This window comes from Grammomys surdaster, unplaced genomic scaffold, assembly GCF_004785775.1.
Source record: "Grammomys surdaster isolate TR1022 unplaced genomic scaffold, NIH_TR_1.0 126278, whole genome shotgun sequence".
In the NCBI taxonomy this organism is placed as follows: Eukaryota; Metazoa; Chordata; class Mammalia; order Rodentia; family Muridae; genus Grammomys; species Grammomys surdaster.
In genome coordinates this window covers 4,427,504-4,442,701 of record NW_021621078.1, presented here as the reverse complement: position 1 = coordinate 4,442,701, position 15,198 = coordinate 4,427,504, and the positions used below count along the sequence as shown (strand labels likewise).

Here is a 15,198-nt window from a genome sequence, read left to right as displayed (position 1 = left end):
TAGGTCCTGCCTTCACGTAGCTTTTCTTCTTAATGAAGGCCAGGTAAATGAATCAGTGACAGAACACAGGCACTCCAGCGTAGCCCACGTGCCAAGTTGCAGACGCCATGCAGCTAGCATATCCAGTCTTGTGCGCTAATCCTGCGTGCCTGTCGACCATAGTTCCACATCCCTGGGTTCGGATCATTAAGTGGCTAATCTATAAGGTTGCCACGAGACAATACATTCAGAATTTCTGGCCCCAGAACAAAGTAAGTTTTCAATATATATTAGTTATCGATATTCTGATTATTCTTTTGAGTATTCCAAGGCCCAGGAGGGAGGTCTGTAGCAAGGTGGTATCTTTGCGTTGCCTGAAGTGAAGTCACACAACAGGGATTCTAACCGGACTACACCCAACCCAGAGAGCAGTGGACCAAAGCTTGTCTGACGCTCCGCCCCTCCAGGCTTTAACAGAAGGACCCGACGCCTGCGCAGGCGCAGATAGCGCAGACTGGTCCCGGCCTCCGGCAGCTGGTTCCGAGGTGCAGCCCCTCCGTGTTCGCGCATGGAGGGGCACGTGAGCCCCGTGGGCTCGTCCCACACTTTCCTCCCCGCGGCCGTGCTGTTCCGCGGCCCCGTGGAGCCCCTAGTCTTCCTGGCCAACTTTGCCCTGGTTCTGCAGGGACCGCTCACCACACAGTACCTTTGGCACCGGTTCAGCACCGAGCTCGGCTACAATGGCAGCCGCCACCAGGAGAACTGTGGGAACCAAACTGCGGATCCCGTCATGAAGGTAGCAGGGACCAGAGCAGCTGTGAACACGGAGCGCGGCACGGGGCGGGGCCTGTGGAAGATGGGGTCTCCGAGGGGACGCACGTGGCATGGTGGGCGGGCCAGACCAAAGGGGGCCTGCCCCGCCTGTCTACCTTGCGGTGCAGGGGTGCAGGTAGTGGATGTAGAGAAAGCCAAGCCTGGAGGGTTAACATAAATGCGGAGACGGAGGGACTGCGTCTCCAGGGCCTGTTTTTACAAGTTGAAGGAACATTCCAAGAGGCTTAGGGCTCTAAAGCAAGGCTGTAGCTCCCAGGATGGTGATGGTAACTAACCAAAGTGAGGGCCTGCGCGCTGGCGATTGTGTCTTTACAGGAAGTGGAAACCCTGACATCCCACTGGACCCTCTACATGAACGTGGGAGGCTTCCTGGTGGGACTCTTCTGGTCCACGCTGCTGGGAGCCTGGAGTGATCGCGTGGGTCGCCGCCCATTGCTGGTGCTGGCCTCTCTTGGTCTGCTGCTCCAGGCCGTGGTGTCCATCTTTGTGGTGCAGCTAGAACTGCACGTCGGGTTCTTCGTGCTTGGCCGAGCTCTTTGTGCTCTTCTGGGAGACTTCAACGGCCTCCTTGCTGCTAGTTTTGCCTCTGTGGCAGATGTTAGCTCTAACCACAGTCGTACCTTCCGTATGGCTCTGCTGGAAGCATGCATTGGTGTGGCCGGGACCCTGGCAAGCCTTCTCGGGGGTCACTGGCTCCGGGCCCAGGGTTATGCCAACCCCTTCTGGCTGGCTTTGGCCCTGCTGATCGTCATGACTCTCTATGCAGCATTCTGTTTTGGTGAGACAGTGAAGGAGCCAAAATCCACCAGGCTTTTCACACTCCGCCATCACCGATCCATCATCCAGCTGTATGTGGTCCCAGCCCCAGAGAAGTCTAGGATGCATCTAGCCCTGTACTCATTGGCCATATTTGTGGTGATCACTGTGCACTTTGGGGCTCAAGACATCCTGACACTCTATGAGCTGAGCACACCCCTCTGCTGGGACTCCAAGCTGATTGGCTATGGCTCTGCAGCCCAGCACCTACCCTACCTCACCAGCCTGCTGGGCCTAAGACTTCTGCAGTTCTGCCTGGCTGACACCTGGGTGGCTGAGATTGGCCTGGCCTTCAACATCCTGGGAATGGTGGTATTTGCGTTTGCTACCATTACACCCCTCATGTTCACAGGTACAGTAAAAATGGGGCCATTCACTCATTGCCGCCCAAATGTGGTTCAAGCCTGTGTCTTTGGATCCAGAGTTATATTCTCAGCCTGTGTAGAGGACAGAGAACCCACGGAAAAATACCATCTCTGATATACAGAAAATACAGAGCTTTAGTGGCCAAAGTAATTAATGCACGTTATCAACCATCAGTCGTGTTAGGAATGTAGAGCGAAAGACAGAATCATAACTCACAAGCTAATTGCTTCACCCCTTGGCCTCCCAAAGTCCATGCCATTAATGCCTTGATCTTTGGCTCTCGGATAAGAATCACGAGTTAACACAAGAATGCTCTGCCTTCTTTTGAGCTTGTTAGAAAGCTACCATGTCTAAAATTCCTGCTGACTCATCTCCCCTTCCTCTCCTCCCCCTTCCCCTTGTTGCTGCCTGCTTCTGACTCTCCTGAGAAGAGGGGCAGCTAGCTAGAGAATGAGGAAGTTAACTTCCTAAGAAAGATACGTGTGTTCTGCTTGAGACTGGAAGAGTCAGCTGTTTGATGGTGGCTACTGTGTTAACTCAGCAGCTGCACTGAGAGTGAAACCAAAGGGACCGGATAGCATTCACCCAAGGCCACAGCCCTCAGAAGTGCTAAGATGAAAGATGCTGCACCACAAAGTCTCAGCAGAATTGCAAACATTGTGTGCTTATAGGTAGCTAGATGCCAGGGCAAAGGAATGCACCATTCATAGATGTCACCTGCACTAGTTAACCCCAAATTGCCACACATTGGGTAGCTTAAATTACAGAGAGGTATTCTCTCAGTATCAGTGTATCTGAAATCAGAATGTCACAGGGCAATGCTCCCTGCAGGGGCCCACAGAGAGAAGCTATTTCTCCTCTCTTTGAGCCCCTGCTGTGGCAGGCTTCCTCCATTCCTGGTCACTTTTTTATCAGCCTGTTAAAAAGGAACACTTACATCAAGGTCCTTCCTGGTTAAACCTGTAAAGACTCAGTTCCTATTGAAGACAGTTCACAGGTTTAGGGTCTGTCTTCCAGGCTGTTATACAACCTCTCACCCTGTAGAACCTTCCTCCAGTAGAAGCCTGTGGTCTTCTACTTACAAACCAGGAGATGGTGTGTGACCTTAGACAAGATCACACACACAGTGGTAACCCAACTCCAAAGTGCAGGCTCATTTTCTGGGACCTGCCATGTTCCTTCTAGAGCCAAGTGGGCACTCGAGGTATTCTGACGAAGCCATCGGTGGGGCTTAGACAAAGCAACGTGGGGTGTAGCTCTCATTCAAAAGAGCGGGCAGAAAGCGTCTGCCCTTTCCTCCTGGCTCCAGCATCTGTCCCTCCTGAGCTGTATGTAGGAACTCTGCTGATGTCAGGACACCCCTCCTTGATGGCTGTTTCCTGACTAATGTTTCTGCAGGGTACGGATTGCTCTTCCTGTCACTGGTCACTACGCCTGTCATCCGGGCCAAGCTCTCCAAGCTGGTGAGCGAGTCAGAGCAGGGTGAGTGTCAGGATCAGTGTATATCTGGTCCCTCATGCCCAGTGTACCCTGAACAGGCAAATGGACAGTTGTGGTCAAGGATGGCCTGCCTTTTACCCTCACCTGGAGGAGTAAGTAACTAAAACAGATGCACTTCTGCTCCATGCTCAGAGCTGGCTGGAGACTGATGCTGTGGATTTTTGTCTCTAGATGTCCTCTTTCCCATCTGTAACATGGGCAGAGTTTCCTGCTTCTCTGGGGTCACAGTACATAGGCCCAGAGGGAATGCAACAATGTGCCTTAGGTTTTGTGGACCCCAGTTGACAGATGAAGAAATAGGCTTAGAGGGTTAAACTGAGTTCTTCAAGGTTGCTCAGTAAATAATGGCCCTGGATGGATGCATGCATGAGTGTGCACATGAATTCACATATGTGTAGGTACGGAGAGTGACTTCAGGGTCTTGAGCATGGTGTCATTGGTTTGGGTAGTGTAGCTAACCAGTTGCCTAGTGGGTCTCCTGTCTTCACCTCCTAAGCTTTTATGTGAGTTCAGGGCATCCTAACTCAGGACCTCCTGGTAGCGTGGCAGGTGTTTCACTCACTGACTCAGCTCCATAGCACCCCCACACATCCCTGTGCCCACCTCCCACCTCCCTTAAGAGCACTTGGTCTTATAGCTGGGTTCCAGCTCTGGCTCTGTTCTGAACCTGTTTCTTCATCTGTGACACGAGATCTTTGTTCCATAGGACACTAGCAGGTCTTTATAGTCTGAGAGTTGAGTCTCTGTTTTTATTGGGTTATTACTCATTTTGCAACAACTGATTTACAAAGCTGGGTCCTGGCACAGGCTTGGATGTCTGCTAAAATGCCTTATTTATTCACTCAATACACTTTTTGGTTTATTTTGAAACAAGGTCTTGCTAAGTAGCCCAGGCTGGCCTTAAACTCAAAATCTTGCCTCAGCATCCCAAGAGCTGGGATTACAGTTGTGTTCCACCATGTATGCAGGCAGTGGACTTATTTCACTCGGCACTCATTACTGTACCCGATGTAGGAAATTAGCACCCTTATTAACCAGCCCCCTGTAGGAGGTGACCTGTGATAGGTGCTCTCCATTTTAACGGAGAGTGACTGGCCATCCATGCAATAGCTATCGTCCTTTCACAGGAGGAGCAGTGGCCCAGAAAGATAAACCCCTCAGTAACCACACAGCTCTGAGTGTTGGACCTCGGGAATAAACAATGTTTCCGAAGTGGAGATGCCTAGCAAGATTTTGTTAGACATCACCATGTATAGAATGGGTGAAAGCACTTGAGGCCAAGCCTGATAACCTGAGTTTGATATTGAGGGACCACATGGAAGGAGACAATCAGTTCCTGAAAGTTGTCCTCAGACCTCCACACACATGCCTCACACAAGTGACACATGCCTGTGAATCAGTGTGATAAAACCTTTTCCTAAGAACTCATCATGGTGGTACATCCTTGTAATCTTAGCACTCAAGAGGCTGAGGCAGGAGGACTGCAAGTTCAAGGGCAATTGGAACCACATGGGGAGACCATTTCTCAAAACCAACCAGGATTCAGAGAGATGGCTCAGCCTTTAATAGCATGAGCTACTCTTCCAGAAGACCTGGCCTCGTTCCCAGCACCTACATGGTGGCTCATGACCATCTGTAATTCCATTTTGGGGGGATCTGACATCCTCTTCTAGCTTCCAAGGGCACTAGGCATGCAAGTGGCATGGAGACATACATGGAGGCAAAACACACATACACATGCAAGTAATTTTAACAGTTTACAGCCATGTATTTAATAGGAATGTCCTGTGGATAACCTTATTGAGTCTTTACTTCAATACTGAGAGTAGGCAGCACAGGTGAGGGAGGAGAGAGTCAGGGAGGCACCCCAGGCCATACAGCTGTGAGGTGGAGCTGCCCTCATTTAACCCTGGGTCTTTCCAACTCTGAAGTATGTTTATTTACTTGCAGGTGCTCTCTTTTCTGCTGTGGCCTGTGTGAATAGTTTGGCCATGTTGATGGCCTCTGGCATCTTCAATTCGCTCTACCCGGCCACTCTGAACTTCATGAAGGGCTTCCCCTTCCTCCTGGGAGCTGGCCTCCTCTTCATCCCGGCCATTCTGATTGGGTAATGGAGGGCCCTAACCTTGCCTGCTCATCATGGAGTCTGACTTTCCTAGAAGCTTCCTGTCTCCCCTGCTCTTAACTGAAAAAGGAGCCCCTGTCTTGTAGGTATTCTGCTCCAGGGCTGACCCTACCCCAATGCAGATGGTTGCCTGGTCTTTCAGGAGCCATCTCCAGAGCAAGGTAGAGGGACACATTGGGAAGAGTCAAGCTAACTTGACAAAGCTGTGTCCTCTCCCCATCAGGTTCCCTCAGCCTGTCCCATCTCCATGCTGCAGACAGGACTACAGTGGCAGAACTGTGTTCACAGAAAGCCCAGAGGACTTAGCCTGTGGCTGAGCCCTAGTCTAGCTGACCACTGAAGTCTTTAGAGCTCTTCTCTAGAGCCATCTGTCTATGGACACTGGAGAGGGAGACACCAGGAGCTGCCCGCCCAAGTCAGTCCCATGTCACCTTTTCAGACTGGGTTGGGGGGCTCCCCATGTCAACTCTGAACCTTCTCTCTGGTCTTTCACAGGGTACTGGAGAAGGCTAATCCACACCCTGAGTTCCAGCAGTTTCCTCAGAGCTCCTGATCTGCCAGAGGCCGTGAGGAGCAGTGGACCCACACTGATTGTGTATACCTAAAACATAGTGCACGAGCTGCCTCTCTGAGGGCAGTACTCACTTAGAAAAGGGTGTTCAAGCCAGTTGTGGGCAACACCTGTTCTCTGACTGAGCCAATCTCTGCTAGATACAGAATCTAATCAGGAGAGGTCCACTTAGGGCAGGCTGCAGGGAGCCATTCGTGCCAAGAATTTCTTCACTTTTTATGCTGTTCATCACTCAGAACCTTCGTTAAGGAAATGGCATTTCGGAGACCAAGCATGAGGCCAACCTCTCCTTCTAGCCCGTGGTACTAGGTCCCTGCTGTGGCCTCCAGGTGCCCCTTAATGATAACAGTGGTACCTGGGAGAGGGGTTTTGACACAGAGGAAGAAGTGCTGTCTATGTTTGGGAATCAGTTCTTGATTATAACTTAACCACACTGTTGACCTCAGCTGTGCCAATTGTCACAGTAAATTGTTTGAATCAGTCTGAAAAGTTTACTGGACTTTGGGGCTTTCTGTCCTCCCACTTTCTGCCTGTTTGGCACCAGTGCCTTCTGGGCTGTAGCCCCCTAGTTGCCTACGGGGTTGATGCTGGGTATGTCTCATCCCTCCACGTTCTAGCTGGTTTCTCCCTAAGCTGCTGAGGGATGAAGGGCTGTGAAGCTTCATCAGGCCTATGGAGACACTTGGACCCAAGCCCTGGCTGCCCCTTGCTAATGGTCAGATGATTCACTCCCTAGCTGGCTTCAGGGCTACACCAGACCCCCAGAAGGATCTCCTTTGGTTGCCGTCTGGCCACCACATAGCTCAGTGTTGAACAGTGTCATTCATGTACAGAGACCACCCTTCCTGCTTCCGGGAAGTGAGCCCAGGGTGGGGGGTGTAGGGTTGGAAAAACCTGGGTTCAGAGCTGAAAGGCAGAATCTTATCTAATGGGAAGCCACTATCTTCACTGAAGCTGTCTGTTCCTGCCCAAACTGCAAGCTAGTTTCCCACTGGATTTGTTTGTTTGTTTTGTTTGTTTGTTTTTGTCTTTGTTTTTTCGAGACAGGGTTTCTCTGTGTATCCCTGACTGTCCTGGAACTCACTCTGTAGACCAGGCTGGCCTCGAACTCAGAAATCCGCCTGCCTCTGCCTCCCAAGTGCTGGGATTAAAGGTGTGCACCACCACTGCCCGGCTAGTTTCCCACTGGAAACCATGCAGGTGAAAGAGTTGTATCCTAGGGAAAACTAAGGCTCATTGGACTGCACCAGGGTCCATCTGGCTTCCACACTCCTGTCTCACTGTCCCTAAGCAGTTTGTAGCTCCCTAGAGATGGGTGGGTGCTAAAGAATAAGGATCTCCTTGACTAAGCCCCAATCTGGGGCAGCAGCTATAGCTCAGCTAGGCAGAAACCCTGGACCCAAAGACTATGTGAGTGTGGGCTGCTTGAAGGGCTACTGAAGAGCCTGTCTCAAGATCGGTGGGGTTAGTCATGCTCGGCAGTTGAGGCCCTCGGTCACCACAGAGTGTACTGTCTAACTAGAGGAGGCTTGACCTTTTGCTACCCTGGCTGGGACATAAGGCTGTATGCTCTGTGCTTCTTTCCCAGTAAGACACCAGGGGAGAGGTTGACAGAAGCCCAGACAGTGGAGGTAGTAGTGACCTGTGCCCCAAACAAGAAAAAACAGAAACTTCTTGATTACTGCCCACAGGGACCTCTGGAGAGTGTGGGACTGAAGACAGACAGAACATTTCCCTAGGGGGAACTCATATACTGTATTGTCATTGAATTTGTCATTGAGGGCACCATTCCATCTGCCTCACCTCAAAATAGGATATGGTTGTCACTGCTGACAAGACTGCAGATAGTCACAGCCAGAGGCCAGCCATGACCCAGGGAAGATGAAGAGTGGGAGGAAGGTGTCTCCAGGCATGGAAAGAGAGCTCTTTGGCTCTCTGATGATGTGGACGGAGGGCAAGTAACCTGGCCAGCTCCAGGAGAGGTGTGACCCCCACAGCCTCCAGGAGACAGCAGCAGGGTGGTGCCAGCTCACTCCAAGCTGGAGCCTGGGTAATGGTAAGAGCTGGCTTTCTTGCTTTCCTTGTCCAACGGAGGGAGGGACATGGGACAATCCTCCTCAGTTATTTCTGTATGCCTGGGCTCCACCTTTTAGCAAAGACCCACCCTGCACTGCTCAGTTCTTTGTGGTCAGGGAGAGGCAGCTACCCAGCTTGGGCCACAGCCTCTTGGATGAGTCTCAGGAGAACACATCTGGACACTGCAGTGCTGGGTGCCAGGACTAAGGCAGGACCCTGAGGCTGCCACCAATGACTTGGGGACCTGGTCCCATCACTCAGCCACTCTGTAAAACTGGAGAGACAGGACTAGAAGTGGTTGCTGTGATGATTAGAGACCAGGGTGTCTGGAAGATGGCTGGATTGACAAGGGCTCTCTTACATCAGCTTCCCTGGGGAATCTGAAAAATGCAGAGGCCCAGGCACTTACCAGATGACCTGCTCTGAATTTTGACAAGATTCCCAATGGATTTGACACATTTCCATGGGAGAAACTGTCCCAGGAATTAGCCCTTGCCTGTGGTCGGCTTGATTTTTTCCCATGGTGCAGGTTCTGTTCACACTACTGGTGTTGTTGGGGCTTCCCTGAGCAGGTGGATGACAAGTGCTGTGTGGGTGAGGAGCTGGGGAAGCCAGATGGAGCAGGCTAGGCAAGAGCCTTAGGCACACACAGAAGTTTGGGCTAGGGTGGGCTCTTATGGTCTCCTTGCATAAGCAAGGGGCCCCTTCTTGCACCAGGGAAGGGCAACAAGGCCAGGCAGAGGGCCAGTTCAGCCACACCCTGACTCCCGATATGCCAAAGGAGGCTGTCTAAAAGAAGTCTAGAAAGGGGTAGTTACAGAGCAAGGCCATGAGGCAGGAGGAAGCCAGGTCAGCCAGGGGCCAGGCACAGTGTGAATAGATAGTCTTTGGGGGATTCCCAACCCCAGCTTCCTCCTGAGCCCAGGTTTGGGGATCCAGACATTGTATTGATGATTGCAGGAGGCTGCAAACCTCACCCTACTCAAGCTGGCTGCTCTTAGGTCAGGAGATGGGGAATTGTCCTTCCTCTGTCTTGGGTGTTCAGAACTAAGCAGGGACATGGCTCTGCATGGGAGTTGGGACCTGATGGCAGGGCCTGACACAGGAGTGTCCTCTCATCTAACCTGTGCCTGGCATCTCTGGGTTAGAAGTGGGCTACAGGGTAAAGCCATTGCCTGAGAACAGTCTGGTTTGCCTCAGCCAGGGTGGCGTCTAGAGGAGCTAATCTTTTAGGGTAGGGACATGAATTGAGGGTCACAGCAGGGCGTGGGGACCGGTGACAGGTTAAGGCAGACCCATTGGCGTAGCTCCTTCCAAACTGGTATCGGAGCCAGCAGAGGAGTCCTGAGAGGGGCGGCCCTGGAGGAAGCGGATGATCTTCTCAATGGTGGCCTCCTGGTACTCATGGGACCATCTGTGCACACAGAGGGCAAAATGGGTCAGAGGGTGGGTAGATGCCTTGTGGGCCAGGGCCGTTTGCTTCACCCAGGTGCTGCTGGTGGTCTGGGTGACACACAAACACCACATACATACGCCACACACACCTCCCCACACATGGCACACACATATATCACACACACAAACACTGCACATACACCACACACACATACACCACACACACACCTCCCTACACATGCCACACACACACACACACACACACACACATATATCACACACACAAACACCACACATACACTCCCACCACACACACATGCACCCTGCGCGTGCACACACACATACACACACACCATTTCTTCCTTAACCTACTTGATGCCATTGAAGGTGAGTACAGCCTGCATATCCTCAGGCAGTGCCTGAGGCTCAGGCCACTCAAAGCCATCAATGATGGGCACGATGTTCTTGCCACAGCTTAAAGCAGTCACAATTTCCTGGAAAAAGAAGAAAGAGAAACTGAGCTTTATCTTGAATAACCCCCGCAAAAGTCCATGTCTTGGATGCTCTGTCCTCAGCGCTGTTGGGAAATGGCTGAGACTTCAGGACATGGGAACAAATTGGATAAAGGAGGTAAAGGGGGGGGGGCAATGGAAGTGGGAAGAGGGTTACCTGGAAAGGTACTGCAGAACCCATCCCTTTCCTCATCTGTGCCTCTTGGCCACCATGAGTGTTCTGCTTCACAGCAGGACTCAAGGCAATAGGGCCAGTGATCACAGACCAAAAAGCTCAGAAACAATGAGCCAAAGTAAATCTTCCTCCCTTTTGATGTCCTTGGGTGCTTTGTCACATGGTGGAGATCTGATTAACACAAGACCCCCATCCCACACAGGAGCCAGGCAGGTATGAGAGGACCCTTAGCTTGAGACTGAGTTGGGGGCAACACACTGGTTTGAGAATTCACCCTGACTTCTCGCAGCTTTCACAGTATATAAACCTTTAGTCTTTATCCCAGGACAGGCAGGCCTAGAGGGCCTACAACTACTGGAGTCCTGAGAGTCTTTTTAATATTGCAATGATCCTAGCCAGAAGTTGGACAGGGAAAAGTGGCCTAGAGAATTTCTGATGGGCGTTAGGCACCAGAAAGGCCAACCACAGCCTGAGGCTTAGGACTTTGGAGGCCCATCTACTTTTTAGGAGAGGCTGTGGGATGAGTTCAGTCCCTGTGGCCACAATTTCATCAGTCATGCTGTCTAGAACCTCCACACGATCCCTCAGCAGTGGGGTCTGAAGAGCTTCCAGCATGATCCATAGAGGCGGAGCCCAGGGAAATGGCACCCAGAGAACGTCCAAGCTCTACCACTGTGCCTTTCTTCCTTAGACCATTCGGAGATGGATTTGTTTGTTTGCTTGCTTGTCTGTCTGTATGTCTGTCTATTTAGTGAGGGGAGGGGGAGGGAGAAGGCCAGAGAAGTGAAGCTGCTCAAACCATTTGGAGCCCAGAAAATCATAAGTTCAAGATGTTGAACACTGCCAGGCAGTGGTGGCACATGCCTTTAATCCTAGCACTTGGGAGGCAGAGGCAGGCGGATTTCTGAGTTCGAGGCCAGCCTGGTCTACAGAGTGAGTTCCAGGACAGCCAGAGCTACACAGAGAAACCCTGTCTCAAAAAAAAATTATATCTTATGGTTTAATAGTGATATGCTACTATATCAAGTTGTCAAGAGGTAAATAGTCCCAGTTTTGTTAACTTGACACAAGTTAGAGTCATCTGGGAAAAGGAATCTTAACTAAGAAAATGTTCCAGTCAGATTGGTGGTAGGGAAGTCTGCAGGGCATTTTCTTGACTAATGATTGATCTGGAAAGGCTAAGACTACTGGAGGCAGTGTCGCCCCTGGGCAGGTGGTCCTGAGTGGTGTACGACTGCAGGCAGAGCAAGCCAGTAAACAGCATTTTTCCATAGTCTCTGCTTCCATTCCTGCCTCAGTTTCCCCTGAGGTAAGCAAGTCAATCTTTCCTTTCCTAAATTGCATTTGGGCATAGGACATATGTCCCAGCAACAGACAGTGAATAATGACAGGTGCCACTACCGCCTCTATTAATACAAGGTCTCTGTTTTAGTGTTTCTGTTGCTGTGAAGAGACACCATGACCACAGCAACTTTTATTTTAAAAAGAACATTTAATTGGGGCTGGCTTACAGTTTCAGAGGTTTAGTTCTTTATCATTTCGGCAGGAAGCATGCCGGTGTGCAGGTAGACATGGTACTAGAGAAGGAGCTGAGAATTCTACAACCAGACCAGCCAGCAGCAGGAGACTCTGTGCCACATTGGGCATACCTTTAGCATATGAGACCTCAAAGCCCGCCCCCACAGTGACACACTTCCTCCAACAATGCCACACCTACTCCAACAAGGCCACACCTCCTAAGAGTGCCACTGCCTATGGGCCAAGCATTCAAACACACAAGTCTATGGGGGCCATTCCTATTCAAACCACTATAGTCTCTCCCGGGCCTGGAAGTCACCAGGTTCACTAGGCTGGCCAGTGGGCCTTGGGGACCATTGAGTGAAAAATCTGACATCTCATTTCTGGAGTTGACATTGGCTCTTAGAATAAAGTTCTGTGTCCTTAACATGGCCCACAAGACCCAGTACAGTCAGTCAGCCACAGCCCACTCTAAAACTCCACCCCTGCACTGTCCTCTTAGTCAGAGACTGCAGCTCCTTCCATTCTCTGGCTCTCTCCCTGCACAGGACCTTTGCATGTGCTGTGTACTCTGCCTAGAACATGGTCCCTTGCTCTCTTGCCTATGTCACTCATGGTTTTGGTCTGAGCTCAATCAGTACTTCCCAGAGGAATCTGCCTTCACATCTCTGATTAAGTCAGATCTCCTATCCAGATTCCCACGGGCTCTGCTGCTCATGGAACAGTTACAAACATCAACTAATTCGGGGGTAATTTACTTCATATTTTTCTTCTCCATGGTGTCACAAGATAATTCAGGGCAGGAGTCATGCCTGTTTTTCATATTTCCTATCATCTCTCACAAAGCGCTGCTCATAGGCAGCCCTTCTTAACCACTGGCTGGACAGGTGAATAAATGCAGTGATTCACATAGCATTGGGGGCTGGCTGCATTCTGAAATAAAAAGATTCAGGTTCACATTGACTAAGACTGCTTAATTTTGATTGTTGGCTTTATTGGGTTAAGAATACTCAGAGGGCCAATGAGATGCCTCAGCTGCTAAAGATGTTTGCCACAGAGCTTGTCACCCTGAGTTCAGTCCCTTTCACTGTAGAAGGAAAGAAGTAATTCTTTGTGGGTTGTTCCCAACTTCCTTATTGTGCTATGGTACCTGTACTCAGACACACAGAGATGCACACAGATAGACAGACAGACACACACACACACAGACACACACACATACACAGAGATCCACACAGAGAGACACACACACAGAGGCACACACACACACACCCAGAGATACACACACAGATAAACAGACTAACCTAGGCCATTGGGAAGGTACATGCTCTCGGGTATGTCTGAGGATGTTTGCAGTGCGGGGTGAACTGCCCTGAATATGGCTGGCACCATTCCATGGGCTGGGGTCCTAGACTGAATATAACGGCAGGGGAAGAAGAAAGCCAGTTGAATGGCAACCTCCCTACTCCTCCCCCATCCTGCTACTGACAGGAGCTGATCTTGCCTCTCAGCTTTCCCAGCCATGATGGATGTAGCCCCTGCATCACGAGCCACAATAAACCTTTCTTCCCTCAAGTTCCTTTTTGTCCAGTATTTGGTTACAACTTTGAGAAAAGTAAGGAATATGTGGAATCTCTGACACAGGCTCTGTGACCTAAGACTAAAATAATGGGCTTTCAAAGTCTGTTTTCTAATACGTAAAACAGAGTTAATGACAGTTAATGATCTTACCGGATTGCTGTGTGGAATAATGGCTACATTCCACAGCAAATGATTAGAGCAGGATTTAGCACTTAAAAGCTGTGTATGTTTAAGGAGAAGTTCAGTGGGGTGTGGTGGCCCAGGACTGTAACTTAGAACAAGAGACGACTAAGGTGAGGAAGATTGTGATTAGGGGCTAGCCTGGGCTATGCACAGGCTATCCCTATCTCCAAAAAAGAAAAAAATACATTTTTTTTTTTTAAAAAGGAAATAATGGGCTCCTTCTTGTAAAGTGCAGAGGGCATTGTTGCCTGACAGGCCATTCTTCTGGGGGCACTACTCACTGTTAATGTTGACATGGTAAGCAATTACCAAATGGGTTTTGACTTCTACCAGGGAACCTTAGGGACAGGACTTTTTAAAGTGCAGTTCACTTGTGGGTTTGTATATTGATCAGCCATTAAATGTGGCTTCTGGGAAGGGAGTATGAAAACCGGAGACAATTAGGCACTGCAAACAACCAAAAAGAATGACAGCATCTTCGGGACAAAATCCAAGGAGCAACCCATACCTACCGCTTGCCTGGATGCTCCTTCCTCACCAAGCCCAGTGCTGGAGCCTGGGAAGAGAATGTATGTAGCTTTCACCCAGATTGGTCTCCTGGGGCCTTTTCATCTGTAAGATGATGGGAAGAAATGCAAAAGAGTGGGAGGTGCTTCTCCCCAAGTCCCTCAAACATGCAGCCCCAGAGGGCTCCAGATTAAGCCTTCAGAGTCCAAGTCCATCCTGGGCTGTGTCATCTATGCCCTGTTGCCTCTGCACAGCTCCTGAGAGAGTCCCAGCCATGCCACTTATTGGGGGGACTTTTGGACATTTGTTCTACCCAGAGTTACACAGAACCAGAGACAGTGCAATTGGTCACTGCCCAGACTTATAGCTTGGTCAATAAAGAGATAAAGTCACTGTGTAGCTCAGTGATAGAGTGCTTGGCTACCAAGCCAACCTAGCAGATGCATATCAGAATCACACATACTCTGTTTACTCATTGGTTCAATTGTTCCATTAACTCTTCTAAAGTCTTCGTTGTTCTATGCACAGTGTTGGACTCCAGGGATATGGCACAAGCATAGCAGGTCTGAATTGTCCTGGCACTCATAGACAATTTCCATCACCCCAGAAGGTTGCCTGTCACCTACTCAGCATCTTCAGTCACGTTCCTGGGAGACATCTTCAGGTCCCATGCCTCCTTCAGGAACCAGGCTCCAGATTCAGCACCTCTTTCCTAGCCTCTAATGCTCAGCCTCTTTCCCACTGTCCATCTGGATGGCACTCCGTGTTTATCCTCACACACACTGCCCTAGCACCTCCCTTTGTACGGTGACTAAAATTGATCTTCAACTTGACCAGATCTAGCATTACCTAGGAGACAAGCCTCGGGGCATATCTGTGAGGGACTACCTAGCTTAGGTTAACCGTAGCCATATCTCTGGTGAGGGTTATCTTGGTTGGGTTAACTGAGGAGGGAAGATTCATCCTAAAAGTGGGTGGCACTATTCCCTAAGCTTTAATTCCAGACTGCACAAACACACACACACACACACACACACACACACACACACACACACACACA

General features: G+C 50.2%; 2 protein-coding genes across 3 annotated transcripts in view; one reads left to right on the top strand and one right to left on the bottom strand.

Annotated features, from left to right (window-relative positions):
- The first annotated feature begins 499 nt into the window (after window positions 1-499).
- Slc46a1 (solute carrier family 46 member 1) lies at window positions 500-6,683 on the top strand. 2 transcript variants are annotated; one of them, XR_003710238.1, is made up of 5 exons: window positions 500-775; window positions 1,129-1,981; window positions 3,394-3,477; window positions 5,446-5,702; window positions 5,844-5,855. XR_003710238.1 is itself a non-coding variant. In XM_028759300.1 (5 exons), the coding sequence occupies exons 1-5, from the start codon at window positions 548-550 to the stop codon at window positions 6,171-6,173; spliced, it is 1,380 nt and encodes a 459-aa protein (XP_028615133.1). In that variant the 5' UTR covers window positions 500-547; the 3' UTR covers window positions 6,174-6,683. The 2 variants fall into 2 exon arrangements, 1 of the variants encoding a protein (XP_028615133.1); XM_028759300.1 differs by lacking the exon at window positions 5,844-5,855 and adding an exon at window positions 6,116-6,683 and having other exon boundaries at window positions 5,446-5,602.
- A 1,160-nt stretch (window positions 6,684-7,843) lies between these two features.
- Window positions 7,844-15,198, bottom strand: part of Sarm1 (sterile alpha and TIR motif containing 1) — a 23,843-nt gene continuing 16,488 nt past the window's right edge. The window contains exons 8-9 of the mRNA XM_028759328.1: window positions 10,035-10,156; window positions 7,844-9,681 (exon numbers count right to left, since the gene is read on the bottom strand). Of these exons, the coding sequence (XP_028615161.1) occupies window positions 9,552-9,681; window positions 10,035-10,156 (252 nt within the window). The 3' untranslated portion in view covers window positions 7,844-9,551. The remainder of the gene's footprint in view (window positions 9,682-10,034; window positions 10,157-15,198) is intronic.

What these genes read in the sequence shown, in the direction of transcription:
- Slc46a1 (XM_028759300.1), top strand. Translation starts at nt 548, where the DNA reads ATGGAGGGGCACGTGAGCCCCGTGGGCTCGTCCCACACTTTCCTCCCC. An exon ending in TACACCCCTCATGTTCACAG is followed by an intron (nt 1,982 to 3,393) that starts GTACAGTAAAAA and finishes ATGTTTCTGCAG; the next exon opens with GGTACGGATTGCTCTTCCTG. An exon ending in GGTGAGCGAGTCAGAGCAGG is followed by an intron (nt 3,478 to 5,445) that starts GTGAGTGTCAGG and finishes ATTTACTTGCAG; the next exon opens with GTGCTCTCTTTTCTGCTGTG.